At 50.6% G+C, this 25,868-nt stretch overlaps 2 protein-coding genes across 2 annotated transcripts; one reads left to right on the top strand and one right to left on the bottom strand.

The window, feature by feature from the left end:
* Nucleotides 1-18,899: 18,899 nt before the first annotated feature.
* T069G_03320 (cation efflux family domain-containing protein) lies at nucleotides 18,900-20,802 on the bottom strand (the record flags this gene model as incomplete). Its single annotated transcript, XM_056170530.1, has 4 exons — nucleotides 18,900-19,379; nucleotides 19,449-20,456; nucleotides 20,522-20,605; nucleotides 20,659-20,802. 4 exons carry the CDS (start codon nucleotides 20,800-20,802, stop codon nucleotides 18,900-18,902), a joined length of 1,716 nt encoding a protein of 571 aa, XP_056031422.1.
* Nucleotides 20,803-23,339: 2,537 nt separating this feature from the next.
* Nucleotides 23,340-25,548, top strand: T069G_03319 (uncharacterized protein; the record flags this gene model as incomplete). The annotated part of the gene is made up of 4 exons (XM_056170529.1): nucleotides 23,340-23,746; nucleotides 23,809-24,289; nucleotides 24,359-24,447; nucleotides 24,504-25,548. The coding sequence occupies 4 exons, from the start codon at nucleotides 23,340-23,342 to the stop codon at nucleotides 25,546-25,548; spliced, it is 2,022 nt and encodes a 673-aa protein (XP_056031421.1).
* Nucleotides 25,549-25,868: the final 320 nt, after the last annotated feature.

The following is a 25,868-nucleotide window of genomic DNA, read 5'->3' as shown; positions in this document are numbered from 1 at the left end:
GTGGCTGGGAAGAAAGCCGGGAGCATGTAGACTGGATATTCAATCGAAAAACGCAAAAGGGACCGGGGGAAAAGGGGCGCCGTTCAAGGACGACCAAGGGGACCGACTCGACAGCTCTAATAGAAAACCAATGGTGTTAGTCAAAAATGCCCGATATAGAAGTGCCATCGCAAGACATGGAGGCGGAAAATGATATGGCGCAGAAAAGGCCTTTCCCCTGAGCTGGATGAATCCACCCGCCTCGCTCCCTTTACTGAATGGGGGGTTGGCTGGCATGGAGGTGCAAGATGGATTGGCACGAGGGTGCGATGGACCGAGCAGGGGGAGGTCTCTCTTACCGCCACGTACGAGGAAACAAGGGACAGTGACAGGATAGTCAATGAGACACCTCGGGCAATTGGCGGGATCAACGAGTTAACGTCTCCCGCAGAGCAATGCACCGAATGATAGTCGAGCACAGCTGTGGAGCAGATGCTGAGAATGCGGAGAGCGGGCTCGGGTATGCAGCTGTCGAAGGGAGCGCACATCAGAATATTAAATTATGCCTGCGGATACTGGCGATTCTCGAGGCTGATTTGATGGGAGGAAGAGAAGGGAAAAGAAAGCAAAGCAGCGAAGAAGAAAAGAAAAAGCCCTTACCTTTTGTCACACTCGAACACCTTGAACCTGGAAGGACACCGGAAAGGCGGTGGGAAGTAACGATTAAATCATACGAGGTGGTGAGTGGGAAAAATTGTCAAGAGGCTGACTCTTTTTAAAAGCGGAAGCTGGGCGAGGATAAGGTGACGGGGAACTGAAGTCAGATCCACCAAGCAACCAGATCCTGCAGATTTCAACAACGAAACCGGGCGATTTGATCGAGACAAAGCAATTGGGGCCTGTCTACGATGTGCAGTCTCGGAAAAAATCTTCTTCTTCCTTCTTTCTATCCTTCTCGATATCGTCTCGTGAGTGGCCGGAGAACGAAAGGGCGAGAAAAAAAAAAAAAACGGTTGGCGAGCCAGGAGTTGAGGAAATTCCTTGTCGCTAGAGGTAAGGAATTCTGGCGAGAAAAGGGCCAGGCGGAGAAAAAAAAAGCAGGCACCAAAAAAGACAACGAGGAAGCAAGAAAGAATAGAAGAATGCCAGTGAATAAAACCAAAAATACCAGTCCTTGATTCACTTTTATTCCTCTCCTCTCTCTTCCGTCTCGGAGCTTCTCCTTGGAGTTGCTTTATAAGAGGGCCGCAGAAGAAGGGGGTTCGTCTTCGAGCGGTAGCCGGTCGGGGGATTCGATTCTCCTCAGTCCAAGGCCAAAACTCCTGAATCGACCTACTCTAAGGGTCGGCAGAGGAAGCGGTGGAATGGATGAGGGAATGAGTGGATAGGGAAGAGAGAGAGAGGGGAGGAAAAGAGGTGGGATAAGAGGTAGGAGGAGGAGGAAGAAAAGAGAGAGGACTGGAGGAGAGGTAGTTTTAACTGGACAGGGCCAATCTGTAATGCGAAAGCTAGGGAATCTCCGTAGGTACTGGAGAGGCACAGCAGCAGCAGCGCAGCGCAGCGAGAGGAGCGGGTGAGGGTACGAGCTGAGCGGTACGGGACTGGACTAAGGTACTGCGCGCTGCGTACTGGGTACATGCGCCCGGTACAAGTACTTGCCCCGTGCAGACAGGTACCACGCTTGGAGCACGCTTGGAGCACGTCTGGAGCAGCGCACTTGTGAGCTTGCTAGCAGCACCGCGACCCCCTGTCGGGTACGGCGAGGTACCCGCGGAGGGAGGTAGCGAGTACAGCCAGCGCAGGGCAGGACGGTACCGGTGCGGCTACACCTGTGCTCCGTACCTGGTACGTAAAGTACAGCACAGTAGCTCGCAGCGTGGAGCAGCAAGCAGCATGGAACATGGAACATGGAACCTGGGATGCGTCCGGGTCTGGCCTGGCCCTTGCTGGGCTCCTCAGTGGTTCAGTGGTTCCAGAGCCCCAGCCGGCGGCCCCCAGTGCAGTGGCTCTCGCAGTCCTTGTGCCTTTTTTTGCTCTTCCATCTTCCTTGCCTGAAGTGACCGCGTCCAGAGAGAGTGGTGTGGGCTGGACGGCTACAGGGGGAGTGAGCCAGCCAGGCCGAAGGGGGTGCGTAGCTGCGAGTGGTTGTTAGTGGTCCAGTTGCTGCTGGAGGTGCTAAGCTAAGGCAGTGGGAGGGGGGTGCCGTTGCGAGATGGGACATGGAGGCTTTTCTGCTATGGACGAATCGAGTTTGGCGGTTGTATCGTAATTGTTTACATAACATTTCAAACGCTGGACTGGGCTGGGCTGCGATGCGATGCGATGTGATGCGATGCGTGTTGTATCCGTGGATGCGGTACGGGGGACGTGTGTGCGTCGGGGTCGTGTTTGCGAATTAAGGTCGAATAATGCGAGGGGACAATCAATACTCCGTAGACGCGCACAACAACACAACAAACACCCCCCGAGTCTGCACAAAACGACGATGATAGGGGATAATCCTCATAATCCCGCCTAAATACTTGTGCACGCAGGTTTATACCTATTCTACAGCAAATGAGGAAGTGCATCGACGAGGCAAGGCGGTTCCCAAACAACACAATGCCAAACGAGACAGTCTCCAATAGCCTGTTTCCGCTGGCCTTGAGTGAACAGTGAATATCAATACTAGTATGTACTTTTATTTTTCACGAGTGCAGACATTTTCCTCCCTACATATGCTAGGTAAGGCAGGTAGTAGGTCTGTCTGTACGAGGACAGTAATACAGTATTATCCAGCGCTGCACAGCCAATTTCTTCTTGCAGTCGTTTGATTGCTCCCATCCCCATCAATCAAACCGTGCGTGCGTGCGTCCTGACAAAGGCGGTGTCGCTGCTGACGAGGGCCGTGGTACGAGAAATGGCCACAAGTGCTGTGCGCTCTGAGATTTGGCGCCCGGAAACCCCCTTTTTTTCTGCTCTCCAATCCAAGTGGCAGTTCCACGCAAGCAGGGATTCGGCCTGAATTCGGCGACGGAGCGGTTTGATGTTGGTGATGAGCAGCACTGGGCAATTAACGTCCATCCGTCCAATGTTTTCCTTTTTATCTTCTTATTTGCGGCGGTGCTGGTGCCTGGCAAGGCAAGGCAAGACTTGCGCACCGGCGTCGTCCGTCTGCTGAGATGTGAGATCAATCGGATCAATCAAATGGGTTGGTACTCTGTACGGAGTACATGCAGCAGCAAACACCACCACCACTACCAGCAGCAAATGCGCAATAGCCTCAACGTTAAAAAGTGCTTGTTCCTGTACTCGCTCTTCGGATAAGAACCCCCCCTGTCGCCTCCAATGCGGAGTAGTGCCTCATGCATATGCATTCATTACATATCCCACTCACATCTAAAGCGCGCCAAGGCCAGATATTTGGTGCAATTGTGGCTTGTGCACCGCCCAAAGCAGACCGAATCGGCACTGACACCAATGTATAATATCGTCATGACTTTTCCTGCATTCGTTGCTGGGCCTCCAAGACGGTGAGTGGTCGCCGACTCGGCCGCTGTGTGTCTACAATATCAAATCTTCTAGCTCATAGGCCGTCGTACGGGCGGCCTGATGTCGAAGCCTCTTGTTGATGTTGACATGTGCAAGTATTATTTATTATTCCGGTCATGATATTGGGCCTTGCTGTTGTTTGTTTTGGGCCCTGAATCGGGCCTCACTCCGTCTGCCAGGTCAGAGACCCATTTCCATCTTGCGCGTGACAGGAAAAGAGCTTGTGGCAGCCGATGGCCCATCCACTCAACTCCTACCGTATGTACGTTGCAGGTACAAGCGGCAAAATGTCCAGGCACTCTGACAGAAGCTGCGAAAGCTTAACGACGACTATTTCGTACCGAGCTTTTTACTTTTGCTAGCTGAGGCCGCATGTTGCCCGCAGTTTGAAGGCGAGTGGAGCACACCTCCATCAAATTCAAGGTACAAGCAGGTACTATCAAAATTGGATGTCTATAAAACATTCAACTTCAAGACGTGAAATGAGAAATTTGCACGTGGCCAGTCTTTCGCGGAGAAACAGCCCGTGCAAAGCATCAGCCGTTTGCACACCGATAGACGTGTCCAGGATCTTGAGCAGGCTTCGCTTATTATGGAATGTCTAATGGAACGTGTCCCGGGCCTTCTAAGAACACGACCCCCGTGGTGCTGCATGTTGGCCCTGTCAAATTTCCAGCTTCCCCGAGCTCGCGCCAAGTGGGATTGGAAAATGATCCATGATCCGTGATGCGTCGGACGCAGAAAGACACGCGCTTCCCAAATGGACCCGTATCTAGACGTGACAGAAGGGACAAGAGGCGGTTGTGCCTGAAGCTGAGCGGCACTGATGCGCCTTTGGATCCCATGGATATCAGAAAAGGGCAGCGAACGGCATCACAAGTGCAGTCGGCGGATGCCACTTTCAGAAAATGCGGAGATGCTGCCTAGTGCGGCCCCTGTAGCTCACTGGTGATTTGATCGCCGATGCTTCAAGATGCGTCTTGACCGCGCATTTGATCCCTCTCGACTGCAGTTGATTATCATATTAGTCTGCATGAGAAAGTCTGAGGATGTTGATGCTGCTGACCTATGATTAGCATCATGAACATGCCATTCACAAGGCAGCCGTCGTCGTGTGAGCACATCCAGAACCAGTCAATTCAGCCATTAGTCGAAACAGCACCATCAACGCTGCTACTGGTAATAGCGTCCATCACGATATCCATACCCCGTATTCTGTCGATAGCGCCACTCGGCATGCCCTTATGAGCACAGCCCAGCCCAGACCGTCCAAGCAACTATGGAGCTGGCCTGTTTGATTTGATTGCAAACAATTGAGACGTCGAAGCGGCCTCGCGCTCAGGGCACAGATTTAGTGGACGATTAGTGGTTGTAGTGCTGCGACGAACGCTTCGACCGGGCCGCCACCAAGGCATCGTGTCCAGCCAATCACTCGGTCCAGACGCGCTTTTCTGCACGACTGTCGGGAATCCATTCAATTAATGCATGTCATGAATCCCTCTCACCAATCAACCCGGCCTGCCGGACTGTGGGAGGCTGCCTCTTGGGGGCCGTGCTGTTGCATTTGAATCGTCACTTGAGAATCCCGCCAGACAATCAGCTCCTATCCGGGCAATCATCATTGCTGGATTGGGCGCAGTACCAAAGCAGACCGCCAATCGACAGCTTCGCCGAGTTTTGTTCATCAGTTACATCATAGCCGAGCCCGTAAATGCATCGCCCCGAGAGGAGCGAAAGCAAGCAGCGGATGCCTCCCAGATCGAGTAATGATTGACTGCAAGGAGAGCGCTAATACTGTACGATTACATGTACAAGTACCTGTTCACTTCAATAGCTTGTCCCGTCTTGACAGGAACAAGAACGGCCAGGACATGCACGACACCACACGATTTTCTTATCTTACACAGAAACAAAGTTGAGGCGTTGGATCACGTTCCAAGGTACCAGCGATTAGACTTTGTTACAGAGCATATTTGTCAGGGCAGGTTCCTGACGCTTGTTTGCCTCCATGCGCGAGTACTGGCATGTAAGTTGGACCGAGCACAGCGCCCGCAAACTGTAAAACGCAGGTACCTGCACCTGGACAGGCTTCGTACCTGAGTACTTACCTCACGTGCCTTGGAGATGCCTTGGATGGGGTGCCAGAGGTGCTTCGTTGAGCAGTTCAAGTTTCGTTGTTCAATCAAGCCCGAAGGAGTCAGTCTGGGCTTTAGCGTGATGGATCTGAAGCTGGGTGATAGGGCTGGACAGGCTCAGAGCCGTGGTGGTGGCCTGTACTTGGCTACATACGGAGTGTCGCGGCAAGGAGACGAAATGTTGCAGATTTCCCTTGCAAGACTTGTTTCTAAATTCGGCCTGTCGTAATATAAGGGCCAGCGTGCCGGGAGTCCTCGCCTACCAGCAAGGAGCACACGGGGGCCGGTCTTCATGAAACTGCGCTCATCAGGCTACATGCAATGGATTTGCTGAGTTGCTTTACCCAGTCTTGCCAGTCCAGCAAAGACTAGCCCGAGGCCCTGGCAGGTTTGATCTCTACTAGATCACACCCCGCACCGGCCAACGAGCATGCCAACAGCCCAAGAATAAAAGCCGGGCTCGTCTTAATCTCCCCGCGAATGCAAACACCGTGCATGAATTAGCAGGTACGAGCTCCTACTTGGGCCAAGTACGGAGTAGCCAGCGGGACGCAGTAATATGGACATGTAATAGTAATAGCACGGAGTGCCTGTATGAGAATCCATGAGGACGCCTCTCAGCTTATTCGCATGTGTCAAACGGGTGATGTCGCTGCCACCGAGATGCAAATCAGACCCAAATCAGATGCAAATCACCAGACCAACTACAAGTATTGACCTATTGGGACTCTTCAATATACCTAGAGTATTACGTGGTGTTTCCATAGCATAATGAGCTCTTACTTTTTACATGTGCTGCCTGTATCCGTACATGCATGGGCGGAAACAGTGGGACAGGGCGCATCGTCTGAGCTTCCTAAACTCTAAAGTCGGGATACCCATGCCTTGGGTCCTGGCCTTTTTCTGACGAAGCTTCAATGGTCTGAGACTCGGGGATAACTGATAGATTACGGTCCAATGTCATGGCCAGTATCTGACACAGTCACAGGTCGTTCCCTACATTCGCCTCAAAACAGGATGAATCATATGAGAAAAGAAAAATTTGTTACATGCATCCCTCGATCAAGGTTTGGTCAGGCACGGGAATGGTATCGAAATTGAGGCTTTTGCCTGTCATTCCATGCACGGGACACTTTTTTTTTTTGCCTCTTTATCGCTGCCCTTCAGGATGCCGTATCCCTGCAAGCCGAATGCGAGCACAGAGCGGAATGGGAGAACATACAATGCAATGCAACAATCCAACGACTCTATTGAGGGAGACGACTCAGGCAAGATGACGATTTGCGCCGGCTAGCATGAGATCCGCTGCATGTTGATGCACAGGTGCTCGAGGTGTTCCAATTTTGGGGCCTGCATCTTCAACAGCGCCGTATTTAGAACACCTTCTCGCCTATTTGCTGGATGAATGGGCATTTGCAGATTTCGCTTACTCTCCGATTTTCCACTAACAACCCGCGGGTGTCACGCAAGTGAGACTGGCTTTCTCACGACTTGGGCTTCCCAGGAGGGAAACACGGCCGACACCAAAAGCCAAGATCGACGGCTTCGCACGCCATCGAAAAGGCAAACGCGATGGCCTTTGCAGTCAAAAGGCTCGAAGGGGGGGACGGGCGGCGCGTCCTTTTCCTCTCTTGTTTGTGTGAGATTTAATCAATGCTCAACGCGCGCATCTCCGGGCCTCGCCCAATTAAACGCGGCAACGCGACTTTCCCGGATCAAATGAAACCCCAAAATCCCAAACCCACCCCACGCCCATTTCTTCGCATCAGCACTACAATGTCTTTTTCCTGCGCTGTGATTTGATTTGAGATTTGGAGACGGGTCTTCGAGGTAGTAGGGCTGGGTGGAGAGTCGCATTTTCGCTTCCTCCCAGTCCCCGTTCAAATCTTGGAGGCTCAACTACGTCCATTTCAGGCTGAGTCTGCAATGCTAGGTAATCGCTTGGAGGGGGAGGATTCGATGCCATCCAATGCCTTTTCGTCTTACCCCTCACTCGCTCGACGCCTGGGAGTTTAGGGTAAGAGAAAGAGACAGAGAGAGTGGACCTCAGGAACACGACGAACCAACGCGGAGCGCAGTGGCAATCTGACGTTGCTGAATGATACCATATTGGAACATCGGTCATCCCAATCTCGCGCTTTCGGCAGACGGCGTCCCCAATCACGTCGTGCATTGCGACGGACGGCAGCGCATCAAGAGCTGACGCGCATTGCATCTCCATGTACACGCCCTTATTTGGTGCAGAGATCTCAATAGGCAGCTGTTTGACGCAAGATAATCGATACCGTCCAAGAATTGCCATCGGTCAAGAACTTCGTCAAAGGGCAAATCAGCTGTGGTTCGTTTGGATCAGCAACAAAGGCCGTCCACTGAAACCAGACCCCGTTTGTCTCGCGGGGAACAAGTGGTCCGTCCGAAATTTGACTTTGCGACGATCAGAATATCCGCTTCAGGCAATGGGCCTTTTTAAAGCAAGGACGAGCCGAACACTGCAAACTCGCACGTCTAACCAACCTTGAACCCGGCTACTCTCTCTTCCAAGGTTGATCCTTCGCATCCAGCTAGATAAAGAAGGGAGCAAGTTGGGCGGGAAAAAGCCACAAGATTCGATAGCACGGGCATGGGGCTTGGTGCCTCATTTCGCTATTGGCCTCTTCTGAAGCCGCCATATTTCACTAATACTACCTACCTAGTACTCTACTGCTAACTTCCCAACTCAAAGAGCGGCGCTGCGTCGGAGGTTTTGCCCGTCCCAAAAGGCCAAGGCAGAACTTGTTTCGACACCTCCCTCTGGTTTCACGTACAAATGCCCTTCCCTTTGGGCCGAAAATATCTCTCAAGATTCGAACTAGGCCTGTATGGTGGCGCATTCGATTGGATATTACGTGCGCTCGTAAACTGCGACTCTTCAATATCGCCTAACATGCCGTTCGTGTTACGCGGGCGTAGGGAGAGCAAGGCCCTTTGTTTGAAATAAAGCAAGGCGAAGGTCTCAGGCAATTGCCGGGACGAAATGAGGAGCTCTTTTGCCACGTTTGCTGCCGGTAATTGCGGCGAGGCTGTGTCGATCGCTGTCTTTGGTGTTTTGCAAAGCAAGATTCACTCCCTTTTGTGCATCACTTTTTCCTATGGATGAGTTATTCTCATGAGTAAATTGCATTGACTGGAGCGAGGGCCAGCTTTTGCTGGACCAACACCCTCCAAAGTATTACAGTACAAGCCACATGCGGATAGCTTAGTAGGGTGGGGGAGTTCGCCCGACGTTTTTTTGCTAGCAGCAGCAAGTATCGGAGCACCGCTGAAGCTCGCAGATCCATTGGAGAAGATGCAGGCAAGAGCTTCTCACTGGTCAATCCCAATGGAAGAATCTTCAAGCTGCGTTACAACTACTCGTAATGTACAGAATGTACTGTACAGTATCTACACGTAGCCAAGAACCCGGTTCTCTGTACCAGCAGGTATGGCTCCACCATCCGGACGAACTGCATCCCTTTTTGACGTGCTGCACTCGTACTGCAGTCGGGTCCGCTAGAGAGCTACGAGTATTCGTCATTTCTACCCCGTGCTTTGTCGATGAAAATATTATGTTACTCAGTTCAAATACTCCTTACTTGTTAAACCCAGCAAGCATCAAGACTGCGTTCCAAAAACGAGGCTGTGTCGACTCACCGGGAGGGATAGCCTTGCGTTCCGCGAGACCTTGTGCGTTTCAAAGGAAATTCTGTCTAATATAAGACCTTCTCACATATCAAACAATTCGCAAAGCAAGGAAGACAAGACACTGCCGCTCTTTGGTTCCCTTTGTTCTTGTTTCTTCTTCTTTTTATAAAACACCCTGGGCCCGGGGAAGCGTAATTTTGTCTCAACTTGCTACCTAGTTTCGGGTATCTGTCGCCCTCCGTTGTGTCTGCCTGCCTAAGGTAGTCGGTGGTCCAAAGCACTGTGCGACGCAATTTGAATGGTTGGTGCCGAGTACATGGTATCAATGGAGAAGCCATTGGCGATTTTACTAGGGGTACAATCATGTAGATTAGATTACTCGTAGTATCACTCCTCTTTACTGGTAGAGAAAAATAATGACAAAAAGAGGCGTGGTGTCATGAAGGTTTGTACCTTGCGTTCAGAAGGGAGTGTGGATGCAAGCACTTTACCCAAATTGTTACACATGCATATGTGCTTAGCCTCTCCTGCAGAACCTGCGGTAGGGAGAGAACCCATCACCGGCAAGCTTTAAAGTGGAAAATGAAACTCTGCAAGTGAGGGGTGAATAGAATTTTTTTTCTTCGTCTTTTTGTCTTCACTCTATTTCTCGGCAGTGGATGGATGCCCTTGCAATTGATGGCGCGTGGTGGATGGCTCTTAGTGCTTTGAAGTCTGTACTGTACGGTATTATGCCGAAATGCGAAGAGCCCCAGTCGAGGGGGGCGTCCAGACGGATCCTTGAGGCCCGTGCAAAGCGCAGGGAAAAAAAAACCTACCTAAGCAGCTCCATACTAGCAAAACTCCTCCGTACGGTTGTCTAATGAACGAGCCGAAAAACCCGCACTACTCCTGCAGCAGATGGCGAAAAAGGGAAGAAGAAAGAAAAAAACGTTGAATGAAAGTCAAGATTTGTGGGTATTTCGGCATTTGGTTGTCTGGAGGATGCAAATTCTTTCTTCTTTTTTTTTCGCTCTTGGTTGAGCGTTGGGTGACGGGTTGGGGCCATACTGACATGTACTCTGACGTATTGGAGTAAAGATTTTTACAGCGTCGTAGCGGTGCATCTTCTTGTAATAATCGTAGAAGTCTACATACTCGTATACTGCGGGATACAAGTAATTATCTAAAACACAGCAACGGCTTTTGTTCGACTTAATGCCAGCACTAATGCTTAAATCGGAACTATTCATAGCACAAGCCTGTGCACTAAAACGTCACAAAGGGAGCATTAAACTTGTACTTTGGAGCTAAATGCTTCTTTTCATTCTAGAAGCGTTCCTCATTCGGCATGGTCAGATTGTAAGGACGAAACGAGGCTGAAGAGCTCTCCCAAAGAGGAAACAACTTCTCCGTTTTTTTTCTTTGGTGCTTTTCGGAGCTCTTGGTGGCGTCTGCTTTAAACGCGGTGGGGAAAGGCTTAATGCCGTTCTCTTTTGTGCGGCGGATGGGGTTTTCTTTTTCTTTTCTTCTTTCTATCTGAAGCTTGACGATGGCGTGTGTGTATTGATTTAAAGTTGTAGAGCTCATCATGCTCTTGCTGGCTCTCATACTGCACGCAATGCAAAAACTCTTCAGAGCACCGAGTGGAGGCCTGCTAGTACGACCCTTGGCTGAACAAACCTGTGTCCGCCGTGGTATCAGAAGAGCTACTAGCCTCTGGAGCCTGTTATCCGCCTCATCGGGTCTAAGACTGCGAATCAACCACCTAGAGCTTCCCGTGCTCCGGACTGATGCACTACGGAGTGTGAGTATCGTATGGAGTCTAGATAGGTATGCTCGGAGGGGGGGCGTCAAACGCTCGTCCTCACAAGCTTGCTGCTGCTACCAAGTGCTAGTACGAGTACAGTTCTTAGTCGTGCCAGCATGTAGTCGGTTCGGGCACGATGTACCCCGTACTTAGTTCGCGCCATTGCAGCGGACGCCAAAAAGAGGCGTCGTGATGGAGCATGCAGCACGTCAAAATGGCGAAGAAAAAAAAAGAGCAAATGGGAGCACGCCGCAGACGCGTCTCCATATCCGCGCTCATGGGGCTACTATTTCGTACATTGCCGGAACCTGCAGCAGATGCACCAAAGGATGCACAGTATACGTGACTGCAGGACTTGGTCACAAAAAAAGAATCTCGTGGCGTTCAATTGCCTTTGGCCAATGCTCCAATCATGCGGGCCCTTCTGTCAGCCTATCCTATCAGCGAAGTGTGAGTGCTGCGGCAATATGCAAGTCCCCTTGCACTGTCTTTGATAGATGCAGAAAATGGCATCATGAATAAGCATTCGAGTGGCCGCTTCGTGGTTTGTGGAGGCCGAAAAAAAAGGGCCTTTCCGAAGCATCCATATTGACCCCGTAATCCTGTGGAGGGGACAAGAAGAAAAAAAAAATTCGCTTGCCGATTGGAGGGGACCAGTTTGCACTATTCAAGAGCGGTTTCTGCGGTAGAAAAAAAAAAGCAAAAAAGCAATATAATTTTTTTCTGTAAGGCCACGAATGCTAATGCATCGTGACAGCTTTTACCCTGGCGTCTAGTAATATGCAGCATTCACCGCCAGCAGCTTACTTACACACCAGGCCGACAGGGTCGTTGAAAATTAGGATGAATTGCGGACACAGATGCAGAGTGGGCTTGACCGCTGCATCCAGAGCGGACGCAGTGCTGGATTCGGCGAATGCCTAAAGCGTTGCCCGTTGATTTGTCTTTCGGCTACTGGCTGTGAGAGGCAAGATACGGTCGGCTTCCGCCTAACATCATCCTTTAGCTACGTGATAGTCTCACGTAGCAGCCGCGCCAGACTCGGTGGCAAGACGGCGGTCCTACCGCGCAGTGAGCGGTGCCTGCTAGTAGGCGCGCGTGTGCTCCATACAGTAGCTCAGCATTGTCCTCGTACGAGTATCAAGTAGCACATACTCGTAGCTGGGTAGGGGACGATTAGGCCCGGAATCCCGTAGCATGTCGCTTGCAACAAGCCGGCAGATAGCTTGGCTGCACATTACCGACCACAGTAGTCGCCGCCACGACACGCTTTCACATTGATTAGCAACGCGACAATGCAAAGAACTAGCAGAGATTGGCTCACATTGACGGCTGCAGCACACAAATTAGGCACCTCCGGTCTCCGGGGCCAGGCAACTCCGAGCAAATAGCCGGAGCGCCGGATACCGTTCAGCCACGTCCAAGTCCGGCGGTGGCCGGCACTCCGTCGGTCGTGTCTGCGCCGTATCACACATGCATGTGTCTCTGTTGAAATAAGACTTCCCGTCCATCCAACTTCAGACCCTTTAAGAGTCTGATTCGTCTGTTAATCTGAAAAGCTCTCCCCGTAGCACATGTAAGTATGCCGTGTGTACTCCGTGCATCGACCAAAAGCCACTCAACGCCTGTTGCCTCCCCTCATATTCCATTTTTCTCCTTTCCAATCACGGAGGTTCTGCCGTGGTTCGCAGCAGCGCCCCTCCAAATGTACGTCGGGCTGAGATCACGGTGCTTGAATGGAGCCCGGCTTGTTGCGGGTGCCTCGCTGGCGCATATTCGTACATACTGGGACAGGCAGTGATATGCACGAAGCATGCCGGCCTTTCCTTGCCTATTTCTTTGCATACAGCATCTGCCAATGAGCTGATGGCCGATTCGAGGCGCGACCATGTGCTACTGCGTCGCGTCTGCCCCTCTACGGAGCCCTGGCTGGGGTTTCTGTATGCAGAGGCGTGGTACGCCAGGGGCGCCATTGGACTGGAATCTCGGATCAAGGCTCTAGTTGCGTGGGGCTGAGCGTCTGTGTGAGTCTTGGCCAACGGGCGGTCTTGCATCGGAAAGGCAATTGAGCATGTTGGAGGCGCTGCTGATTACCTACCTGTACGACGTACAAGTAGGCTGGGCATGTGTAGGGGATGACAGTCAGTTGCATCAGCGTGAATAATGCCAAAGGATTCAGGCGGTATGGTGAACGCAGCCATACATGTATGTCGACTCTCAACGTCACACCGTATGTACGTGCAGTAGCGATATAGCTTCCTAACACGACACAGAAGTGCCTGCTCGTATGTAGCAGTCCCACCTTAGGCCACGGCTCAATACGCCCATAGTCGGCGACTTGACGAGACTTTTCGTACTTGTGGTCTAGCACCAACTGTGCTGGTCAGGCTAGGATATTTCCAGGTCTGGCCTGTGGGGAAGAGGAAGACAAAGATGACAAGCTGTCACGAGCTCACGTGTGTAGCAACACACAGGGTTCCTCAGTAACATCAAAGATACTTGTACGCCAACTGTCACAAGCAAGGATATGGCCCCTACAAGAGATGAACATGAACGCGAAATCGCCACGGCCGAGGCGGCGGCTATTGGATACTCCAAGACGTTCCGATTTCGTAGCGTCGAGGAGCGTGGGGCTTCGGGAAGAACATATCCTGGTTCCAAGCTGGAGTCTAAGAGCCTTGAAGCCTGTTCCTTGTCACGTCAAGCCCAGTTTCCGTCGTATGTGCTTGAAGGCGTCCAACCACTGCGGAGAACCTGTGATAGCTGCACAAATCTGGCGTGTCTTCTCGGGCTTCGGCGATGTCGCCCTGCTCCCAATGGAAAGCAACGAAGCATGACTTATCAATAAAAAGGCTTTTTTGCTGGACCCTGCTGGGGCGAGATCGGTTGAGGAGCTGACTAGTCAGCCGGAATGACGTCTAGTCAACGACAAACGCCATGGAGCATCTGAATCCACCACATTTTCTAGCACTTCTTCCAATGGCATTTGATAAATTCGGTGTTGGAGAGGGTTTTTGATACCGAAAGCTCCTGTGCTGGGCATTGTTAGTAGACACCACCTCGCAATATCAATGAAGCTGAACATCCAGAGGGAGGGCTGAATCCTCCTGATGAGAGAGCCAATTGCGCAAGCTCAGCTACTCTGAGCGATTGGCGCTATACTCAACTCCGTCTAGCTCCGCCAATTGGCAGATCGTGGCCCGAGTCTCGGTCCAGACGTACTGAATGGAGAAAGGAGGAGCCGAAAAGAAGAAAAAATCGTTGACGCATGTGAGGGAGCAGATTCGAGCACGGCATGGAGATAGTACTACGGAGTACATGCTAGTATGTAAAGGTACTTTGTGCTTTAGAGTGTACTACCTAAGTTTGCGTCTTTGCTCTGGAAATTTACGGAGCCCAGAGTGGTGCTCCGTACCTGCCGTACTGGAACCAGCCAACAAAGGAAGGCGGTATCCGCAGCTTGCCGAGTCTAGGCATGACTATGGAAAAAAAAACAGAGTTACGGTGAAAAAACCACAGCTGGCAAAACTTCAACCTTACAAACACCGGCGATTGAGGCTTCAATGCGCTTTCGGTGCTTCTAACCGTGCTGTTGGCATCAATCTGCCCTGTCGAGAGCCGCTCTCAGGCCATGCGGAACGCCGCCGTCTCAGATACGGCCAGATAGGCGGTTCCCTGAGCCTTGCTGGTCGTTGGAGAGGTTGCTTTTGGCGATGGAATACCACCCCGTGCTGCTCCTGTTGATCTCGCTAATGCTCCCTCCGAAGCTCTGCATGATGGCATAAAAAGATGGTGCAATGCCTATCAATCAGGTCGATGCTCGATGCGCCAATCGCTCAGGCCGGACTCCCTCGTTGAGGCCATGCCCCTGGGATGTCGTCCTTCTGAGGCAATGTTGTATTTGCCAGTGGTTAGGCATGCACAGGCTCGGCGTCAGCTGGTTCAACCTATGAGAGCTCTTATCGACGATAAAGCAGCTGCATGCAGAAACATACTGGTACTTTCGCCCATCCATGGTTGCTTTGCTGCATGAATTAGCCACAACGCCACCAGTCAGATAAGGCTAGATTTCAGCTGAGCTCTGGCAAGCTTGCGGGGATCGTCTCGAAACAAGACCGAACAAATCATACCACTTGCTTGTCGGCGGTACTCGATTCCACACATTGCGCCCTCAAATAAAGCCTCTTTCAGCTGAGGGACCGTCATGGTCCTTTTAGCAGTGCAGAAGGGGCCAACCGGCGGGATGCCGCAGCCGCGGCTGCAGTTGGTGATGTGAGAATGCGGCTGCATCGAGATATGCAACTCCGCCCCTATACCGACTTTTCTCGAGCTTCCCAAACCGGCTGCTACATTGCGTGCTCTGCCTTGTCACAGCAGCCCCCGTGCGATCCCAGATCCGATCTGAGGAAGCGGATTGCGAAGTCGCCCGCTGGGAGTTTCTAAGTAGCTTTGGGGGCAGCTTTGCCACGCCAATTTTGCCGTCAGATCCAGGGGTCACTAGTGTTGGCCTCGTTGGCGTCAGCCAGTCGCAGGTTCTCCGCGAGAAGTAGAATTCAAAGCTAGCCAGGCCGGCCACTGGACTCGACAGGTACGAGCTGTGGCTAACCAACGAAGGCGGTACCTGAAATGATTCAATCCCATGCCGTGTCCGTGCCTTTTGTTTTGTGCACACAGAGTGCTCCGTGTTCGACGACGACTGCCAACACCCTCAAGAAGGATGCAGCAAACTTGAGCATTGTACCACACAGGCTGATCGAGCGTACTCCCACCAGCCGTAATTGATGCATGTTTCCTATTCTGGCATTATGACATAACACCCCGGCCAATTTGCTGGGACTTGGCTTCTCCACACCCCGTCTTCATTTCGGATACGGAGACGCTGGGTACAGAGCTGCAGAAGGCAACAAGACTTGTCTCGATGGCCGAGCATTCCATCCAGTTGAGAATTGATGGCAAACAAGCAATCTGTCACCCTTGGCCCCAAAGCCTCTCCTCCTGATGGATCTGCCAGCACAGGATATTGCAATCACGCCTGGGGCATTGGATGCGTCGACTGCCACCGACGACTTCGTATTTTTACGAGCCATGTTACCGACTTGCGTCCCACCCGCATATTGGCACAAGTACGAATACTGTACCAGTATAGACGGCCCCCTTCGCTTCTGCCCGCATCTGCGGCTAATAAGCAGGGAACTGGCACGGGCGTATCAAAGTGCTGTGCTATCAAAGGACTCGTCTCCGAGCTCGCCTGTTCCCGCTTTGAGCAGCTGCTCCGACTGCGATTGACGACACGAGACGCCCCGTTTCTCCGTACCTGCAATTCTCTCCTGAGCGCCCCCTTGTCGTCGAAATCTCGATTGCGGACGCCACGGAACCTGATGAATTACTCGTACTGAATAGTAGTGCTTGCACTGCTCAGCTATGCCAACGGCCGCGAGTGCAAAGCAGCTGCGATGCGCAGTTCCGAGACCCTCGGTGCTTGTACTGCTACCTGCCTTGGGGGACCCCTGCTCCCATTAATCACCGTGATACATGCTAAGGGGAAAAGCCGGCCACAATGGCGCTGGTCAAGCACAAGCATAAAGTTGAATAATTGCCTTGATATCTCGTGACTTTGCGATGCTGGACTCCTGTTTTGTCCATCCCTCAGACTGCTAATCAATGAATGCACGGGAAAGGCGCTGCACACGCCCTTTTGTGGTAGGACTTCATCTCAGCCCCCGGTCAAACAAAGACACGGGATCCTTTGGTCTAAAAAGAAGTCTTACGACATGCACGGAGGACCTGGGCCGGCTTTGTCGAGGGCAATACTACTGCTGCTGGCACAATTACTGGTTCACTACTCAGTATAGCATTACCGGTACAGTCCTGATATGGATTGGGGATCCCCTTGGTGGCGTCTCTTTTTCTGATCAAGAAAGCCAATCTCGCTTTGCCCGGCCGCCAGGATCTTTCGTCCTGTCTCGTGCAGCCTCACGCCCCCAGCTCCCTGGAGTCCCAATGGGCATCTGCTCCAATGAACGGTGCCTGTCTGCTCTCACAACGCTGCTGTCAGTAGGGAGGACGGAGCCAGTGACTCCATATCGCCGTTATTTCTGTACCAAACAGGCGCAGCCACGTTGGATCTCCCCCATTCTGCGATGGATATCTCTAGGGGCATCCTGGTCGTGTCAAGCGAGAAGCTACCAACTGACGGCATCGTGGACTCTCCCCGGAACATGCAACAGCCCTGCTGACACTGACAGCTACTTTCTCATCTCCGCTGCGTATCTCGTGACTGTGGCACGTTGGGGGAGTGTGCAGCGTGCCTGGATAGGGCTTTGTGAGCTGTCTTTTGCATGTTGCGTGTTCGCGTTGCCTTGCCAGCTCAGATGAGCTACTCGTACTAGTAAAGGGGGTGAAGAGAGATATTCGACTGTTTGCCCCTTGTAAGCCAACGGTGTCGACACCGCCAGAATGAAGATGAATCACCGTTTCCTCGTTAAGCATGGACGCCACTGCTGTGGTAGTGTGATGCTCATTATGTGTCCCAACACCAGCTATTTCCACGTTCCCATATATAGTATATATTGCTAGAAGCTTCGTCTGTGGAAATAAGCTCAGCTATTTTAAGACGGAGGTGACCGGGTCAAGGATGGTTTTCTGCTAGTAGTAGATATTTTGTTTGCCACTTTCGACAAAATAATTCAGGTCAGAGTATAATTAGTAATTCACCCAGTGTCTCAGGTCTTGCTCGCTTCTTGCTTCGTGTTAAAGACAGGCGAGGACGGACTTTGGAGCAGCTGCTTTCGTTTGTATAGCCGAAGGAAAGGGACGAAGTTTTGCTCCTAATTATAGATATTGAGTTTTATGAAGTAGATATGCAGATATTGTGATGAGGATACGGAGCAGTAACATTCATATGTGCGTGCTTGCTTAGAGATTCTTTCTGGAGAACGTGATTGAGAGATATATGGGCAGAAGAAAATGAATCATCTCGTTAGGGATGAAGCGTTGATAGAATGATGCTGTAGGATGTGTTGAGATGAAAATAAAGGGGGTGACTTCGTCTTCCAACAATTATACGCGAGCATCTAATTTTCCAACTCTATCATCTCAACCTTGAAACATTGTAACGCAGAATGGTTTGGACCAGACAGTCAAAGTATCAGGAAATAAAGAGTACAAGCTGAACCCCACGATATTCTGAGTACCTAGGCAATTCATACATCACTGTCCAAAAGACCCAAGGAATAGTCTTCACAGAGACAACACGTAGCAAGAGTCATCCACTTGCAACTCCCTTTATACATCTACCAAGGCAGTTGATCTAATGTAGCAAAGCATTTCATTTACTAAATGAACCGCTTTTTTTCATCGACACATCCATTTTCTCTCGCTGATCAAAACCGCCTTCCTCCAGAAAACCCAATGATTAAACCCCTATTGCTTGCTTTCCGTACCCACAAGATGTGCCATCAACCTCTAAATGGTAACCCAATACCCCCTAGCAGAAGAGAAAGAAAAGATAGAAAGACTAAAAGCATAATATAGCACAGTGACAAAGATCTAAAGAAAGTTTGGGTTCCCACGCATAGCCCAGATAACAAATAACGCCAGCCCTCCATGAGTCCACAGAGCCACATGAGATATTAAAACAATGATTAAAGTGAAAATGGTGAGCCCAATCAGAGTAGCCATGGGCTTCCGACCTAAATGTAGGAAATGTGGTAAAGGTTGTGTAAGTGGCCCGCGTCTAGCCACCTTTATCAGGTATCCAACACAAGCATTATACGAGTGAAACCGAACCCAAGAAGCTAGCAGGGCTAATGCTGGTGATTGTGGCCATCGCCGTGACTGTGGCCTTCGCTGTGCGCGCTATGCGACGATTCGCTAGCTCGTCGAGTTGAACACGCCGAGGAAGTTTCAACCACACAGCATCCCTCTGCCCGACAATCATCGACGCAGTCAAGGAGGCAGAGACGAGCGGGCTCTTCGGATGTTCCGTCATGAGTGAGCGCCGTTGCGTCACCGTCGTGCTGGTGGCTATTATCAAGACAGAACTCGGGTTGGATCGTGGCGCTGTGAATGCCGTGGCCGTGCAGGCATTTTCTGGCCTGCCTGGCTAGCTGCATGTACTTCTCGCCGTTGTGCGTGTCGAGTTCGGAGGACACTTGGAGATGCAAGCTGGCAACAATCTTGGTATCAGAAAGCTGCCATACGTGGATGTGGTGGCAGCTGACGACTCCCCTGAGGCTTTCGATATCATCTCGGATTTTTGAAATGCTGATGTTCTCAGGAGTCGCCTGTAGCAAGACACGAGAAGTAGCCAGAGTCAAGGGGATAGATGTCTTGAGAATAATGGCAGTAATGACGAGAGAGACGGCCGGATCAGCGTAGAGCTTGCCGGGCCAGTCGGTGAGCCAGATGATGAGAGCTGTGATGATGACACCGACATTTCCCAAAGCATCGCCAATGACATGGAGCATCATGGCATGCATACCCATATCGGCATGGTTGTGACCGCTGACCTTGGTGCCTGGCTTTTGTGGAAGCGTGTGGTTATGGCCATTGTGCACACCAGAATCTCGTCGAGTTCTCGGTTTCTTAGAGGAAGAGCTGTGGGAGTAGGAGAGATGAGATCCCTTTGAGTCCTGGAGAAGTGGTGATGCCTCATTAACGTCATTCTCCGAGTCGGTAAAGGGAGTCTCCTCTCCAGAGTCATTTTGACTAGTCGCACAGACGGTGGATGATGCAGCTCTACTAGCAGCTAGAATCTCCTGTCGAAAACTGGCCGGGTGAATGCTCATGTCCTCGATGCTAGCGAAGCGGGCATGGCCTTTGTTGGGCTGGCGTTGGTGCTCTCGGCCCCTGGATTGGGTAGATGCTCGGCTTGCCCTGGTGTTGGACTCATCTCGACTTGTAGAATCGTCGCCAAAGTGAATGCGTCTCGCAGTCTCGGGGCTCTCTGTGCTAGCTCGGCGTCCCGTCTCGACAGCTCTTCTGACAATTACTTCAGGGAGGACATCGCCAACAGCCCCTTGCTCATCAGCGATAGAGGCACCATCATACTGCCCCTCCTCAAGATCACAGGGGTCGCCGTGCGAGTGAGCGTGGTCGTGTTCATGTGCATGTTCATGTTCGTGGCCGTCGCCATGATCATGGTCGTGGTCGTGTCCGTGGTCGTGTCCGTGACCTCCCAAAACCACAAAGCCCAGCAAGTTGGAGAATAGACCGGCACAGCCAACGATCAGAATGAGTTTCGGGTTGTTGATCTCGGGCGGCTCAACGAAGCGAGTCAGGGCTTCGAGGATGATGGAGACGCAAAGCGCGATTAAGAAGACTGCATTGAAGAAGGCGCCTAGAATCTCGGCTCGTACCCACTGCGAATAACGAATGTTAGCTACGTTCACGTCTGCTTTGCGTCAAGGTCAAGAGGCCAACTTACGCCAAAGGTGAACTCGTCTGTAGTGGCCTTTTGCGACGCCATCACGGCCCACAGACCGATGGCTAGCGAGATGATGTCGTTTAACTATAGAGAGTTAGTTGTCTCCCTGTGAAAGGAGGAAGCATCGCGCATCGCACCATGTGGAAGGCATCGGCCGTCAGTGCCAGCGAATGCGCCAGAAATCCGCATATCAGCTCAAGAAGGAAGAAGGCCGTGTCGATGGCAATCATGACTTTGATGCGGGTGCTCTTGGACCACGCAAACCGAGAGGATTTCGCCATCGCGAGCAGGAATGCAGCGCCAGGGCTGGCGCGCGTAGTCGTGGAAAAGCTGCAGGAGGCGAAACGGGATGATCAAAGAAGAGGACGAGGAGAAGAAGAGAAAGAAGAGTCGCGAGAGATGGTTGAGGCGACGAGAAAATTTTGCGACGGGGTTTCCTCTATTTAAGAGCGGGTGTTGTGTAGTCAAAGAAAGTTCTTTAATTGCTGCAAGTTGGGAGTTGAAATGCTGTTGGCCGCAGGTGGGGTCGTAGCGTCAGACCACTGCAGTGGTGAATGGCGCCCTGGAACGCTGGGAGTTTAAGTGAAGGCCTTGACTGCAGCTAAAAAAGCATCAGCATCAGCCGGTGCAGGCTAGTGGGTTAAATTTTTTCGTATTCAGGCGGATGAGTGAATAGAGAAAAAGCATCGGCTGGAGTGAATTGTGTTGCCGGTTGAGAGTTTGTACAAGTAAACCCAGATGGAAGAATCAGGAATCCGGCATCACGGATCGCCACCTGGGTTATAGAGCCGGATTGCGGGAGGCAAAGAATGGATGGATGGATGACAGCGCTATTACTTAAGGTAGCAGCAGTGCCTTGGTTAATAAATACCAGTATCTAGTCAGAGAGTTGGCAACCTTAGTCATACATCTCGAAAAGCCACTCGTATGTACGAAGTGTGAGCGAGCATTGCAGCAAGTCGGAGGATTCGTACAGTATATCCGCCATAGTACTGTAAGCCGCCCGCAAATTATACTGTCCAAACATGGCGCCACCACGCCATTGTGGAAGACATTTTGGTATTGTTGCTTTATAAAAGGGGTCCATGCACTGTTTCCTATCAAGATAATACAATATCGTCAGTAATTGAGGAATTGAGCTACATACTGTACTAAAGCAGATACAGTTTCTGGGCAATTTCACAGTGATTACATGTGTTCCTGCGTCATGATACTACTTGACATCATCTCCCGCAGCCTCATATTGCTGCTACCTTAGTACCTTAGGCACCGTGCAGATGGCCAGACCAACTAAAGCAGGGCCCTGTCAGAGGCTCCTTGGCGGCCATATCGCAGCTCGGTGTCCATCGGCTCGGCTGTGGCTCTCCCGTCACCTGAACACGACATTATCGCCGTGGCAAGATGCGACGTCAACATCCACATCAAATAGGGGGAGCTGATCTGGATTAAATGCCACCCTAATGCAATGTTACTGCAGCTATTTCCCAATACTAGCTGAGCTGGGTGCTACACTCTTCAAAACAGCAATATCTGGCATTTGGGATACCTATGGTGGTTGTATTGATGTGAAGTACAACAACTCGTACTCGTATAAGTCGCCTTGGTCGAGTGTTTGCTTCACAGAGCCAAACGACCTGAATCTAGGCACCAGGTCTTCCTCTACTATGTAGGTTGTAGTTACCTCTACACCTAAACGACGCAAATTCTTCGCAGGTGTACTCAGGACCTAGGTAAACCACAGTAGGTAAATAATAGCCATCTTACTCATATGGCAGATTGGATGGGTATCACAGGGTAGCTGCGTAAAGCCTCATGTAGGCGTTGTAGTCACACACAGTCGCACAACACCACCCTAGCGTCCACTATCCCCTCATTATGATGCGCGCTTCTAGATCGAGGCCAGTATTAACAAATGAAACCACAGCTCCTGCCATGTAACTTGGCGATCGGTGAGAGCTGAAATGCTGTGCTATGTCAGAAGAAATTGCACAGTGGAGCGAGATGAGTCTCAGAAAGCAAGCAATGTAAAGTATCGAATCCTGTATTTTCTCAATACAGTTGATTACCAATTAACATAGCAACCAATCCCAAATATAACACCCTGTGCTACACATCTCATTCCCGGAGCGCTTTCTTGTGCTTGCGGAGGATGAGATGAATTGAGACAACACTTGCATGTTACATAAGACATGCCATGCAGAACAGCATCCTGCCAGTTTTCAACGGCAATACGCATCGCTCTCCACCGAAAGACGTAGTTTCTGAGTCAACGGTCGGTTGCATTAAAGCCGATGCATCTCCCCGTAAAGAGACAGGCAAAAATACTTGCGGAACACAAAGCCTTGCTTTGCAAAATATGTTGTTGGACGTCCAACTTGTAGGCCACCGAAATCCGCCAGCCGGCTTCATCCATTTTTACCGCCCAAACCCCTGCCCGTGCAAAGGAACGAATAGGACATGCGCCGAGCCGCCCATTCTGTTTGAGTGCTCCATGCAACCGCCATTAGGGACAAAAGTCCAACAGCGTAGCATTTCACCTATGCTGAGCCAATACTTTCCGATGCCCACTTCTTCAACCCCATGTAAGAAGTGCTGGCAACATGGACTTCTGTACTGCTGCCTCCGGCTGGAAAGAGGCAGTGCCCTCCTCTACCAAGGAAGTTTCCTCAGGACAGAAATCCCTTTTTACTCTTCTGGCCGTTACGTTTGAGGTGTTTTCCCTTCTGACTGTTGTCGCATGTTTTTATTGTAACTATTTCATTCCTTCTATGTATCATCTACGGCCCTATTGCTCGCTGCGCCTGTGTAGCAAAGGGACATGGCCACCACAAACTTTGATGTGATACAAACCGTGCCACGCGTGGCGACTCTCATTTACCAGACTCACAAGCTATGGCAGGAAGTGAAGAATGTCCCGGACGGGATTATGGGGCTTGTAGACCAGCTAAAGGCCCTTGAGTCCATTTTCTCAGATATTGAAGACCAGTTCAACGAAGATGGTGCCTCGGCATCCTTCAAGAATTGCCTTGAACTATCCAAAAAGGCTCATGATTCCTTGGGAGTTCTAGTTGCGGATATGAGAACACAGCTGCAAGCAAATAAGAGGATGAAGCGCAAATATGCGGCAGTCAAGATTTTGCTCAATAAGGCTGTCTTGGAGAGGCTTGAGCAGAGTCTATCTCGATGCATGAACTTTTTACAACTAGCAATACAAGCATATCAAATGTGAGCTTTAGTTTTATAATTATATAACTTGTATAAATACTCTTTTAACATTGAATCGCTAGGGCAATGCTTCGGAAACTTAGCTCTCAGACCACCTCAGCAAGATTCCAGCCACAGAATCATGCACAGGTCCAACAACTTCTTCCACAACAATCACAAACCAAAATGCCTCAAAATCAATTCAATGATGATGACTCGCTCATAGTTCACAGGAGTGCGACTACGGTATCCAAAAAGTCCTCAGGTTCATTTGCATTTTCACTGTCAAAAGATGCACGGTTTGCATTGACTTACACGCATACTGGTGCCTGGCAAGCACAGGTGCAGTTACCGAGTTGGCTGTCAAGGTCAATTTACGAACTTATGTCTCGACCATCTATTGCAGGCTGGACATATAGCTACCGAGTATACAATATTGTTCCACAGGATTCGGAGATTATCATGAGAATCCAGGCCGGGGATCTAGTGGGAGTGCAAGAGCTCTTCAGTACCAAGAAAGCATCGCCTTTCGATAGAAGTATATACAACGATTCACTATTACATGTTTGTCTAACACAATTTGAAGAACGGCATGAAAGATGGCTGATGTTAATGTTTCATTCTCCTTCATAGGAAGCTGCATCTTGCCACCAATACGAGATATGCCAGCTACTGCTTAATCTTGGTCTCCGGACTCAGCTGGATGAAGGAGATAAGCCCAGGTTTGTCTCCATAGCGTCATTGAGCGCACAGAACATGAATGCTAATTTTAGGACAGCTCGACGCCTCTAGCGAGCATTGCTAGTTCAGTCGTTTCTGACACGACAGCGAAAAACAAGATATTAATGGACACTATTCCAAGGAAAATCGCAAAGCTATTTTCTTTGTATCTTCAAGAACCAGATGCCTTGCCGGCGGAGAGACTGCTGGATTTTGTAAGGGAATATTCCACTAACGATCTCAATGTGAAGATTTTCCAGGAGCTTTTCATGCCTAGCTATTATTTTCGCTTATTGCGAGACCGTTTAGAGGCTGTGCGACTCGGGGCTTTCATCGTCCAATCTCCAAAGACTCTTGCAAATTTTATTTCAGAAGATGGAATAATCAAGCAAGCCGATGTTAGGCAATCGACCCGTGAGAAATCGTCGCTCATGCACTCTGCAGCCATCACGTTTGGCTGCAGATACCCCGAGGTGCTCTCTCCTTATGAGAAACCTTTCGCCTGGTTTCGGGCATATGGCTCACTTTGGGGTTCGTTTGTAATGAACATTGCTTCCATGGCGAACGAAAAAGACCTACACAGTATCGAGGAGGTTGTCCCGTGGGACGGTTACCAGGTGACTACCTGGAGAGGAACACCATTCATATCAGTCATAGGGGCGACTCTCTGCTATCTTTGCCCAGAGATTTCGCTCTATCACTGGGATACTATACTCCAGGGCTGCATTCGAAAATGGTTGTCCTTATTAAAAGAAGCAGGCGTTGATTTGATGGAATACGGGAAGAGGGAGATGGAACTTCTTGTTGGTGGGGATGATGGTATCAGAGGGGCTTTTGACGCTCACGCCATTGAGCGCTCAAGATGTATTATACGACGGCCTATGAATGGGGTGGAGCCAGTGAAAAAGATATGTCGCATGTCTGATGATATGTGCTGGAGTGACACGCATTGGATTCCGCTTCGGCTTATCGATCTCAAGATTGGGCCAAAGCCAGACGACTGGGAGATTATATGGGCACCCGAGTTTGAGTATATGGCATACGAGTTTTGGATGAGCATAGAGAGGAACATGGTTCGGATGCCTGGAGCTTGGGTGGATTAGGAAGATGGATGGATACTACATGTATTCAAAAATACAAGTGAGGACGATAGGCTCGATCATTCCTGTTAGTCAGTGCCTTGTCGTAGACGGGGAGATATTATAATGGGAGTACTAGATAGAGGTAAGCTTGCATCTACATCTAATTTTTTGAGGTTTGACCACAATTGTGAAGCGGTATTACCCGTCTTACTTTCACATGGAACGACGTCTAGGGAAATGCTGAGGTGCACCGCCGATGACGAGAGGAGCTGGAGGCTAGGAAGCTGAACCCCGCCCCCTCATGCGGGGCCTGAATCCATCCATCTACTTGCCCGTCGAAA

Source organism: Trichoderma breve, chromosome 2 (assembly GCF_028502605.1).
Source record: "Trichoderma breve strain T069 chromosome 2, whole genome shotgun sequence".
In the NCBI taxonomy this organism is placed as follows: domain Eukaryota; kingdom Fungi; phylum Ascomycota; class Sordariomycetes; order Hypocreales; family Hypocreaceae; genus Trichoderma; species Trichoderma breve.
The sequence above is the reverse complement of the archived record's forward strand: the minus strand, read 5'-3'. Positions and strand labels throughout refer to the sequence as shown.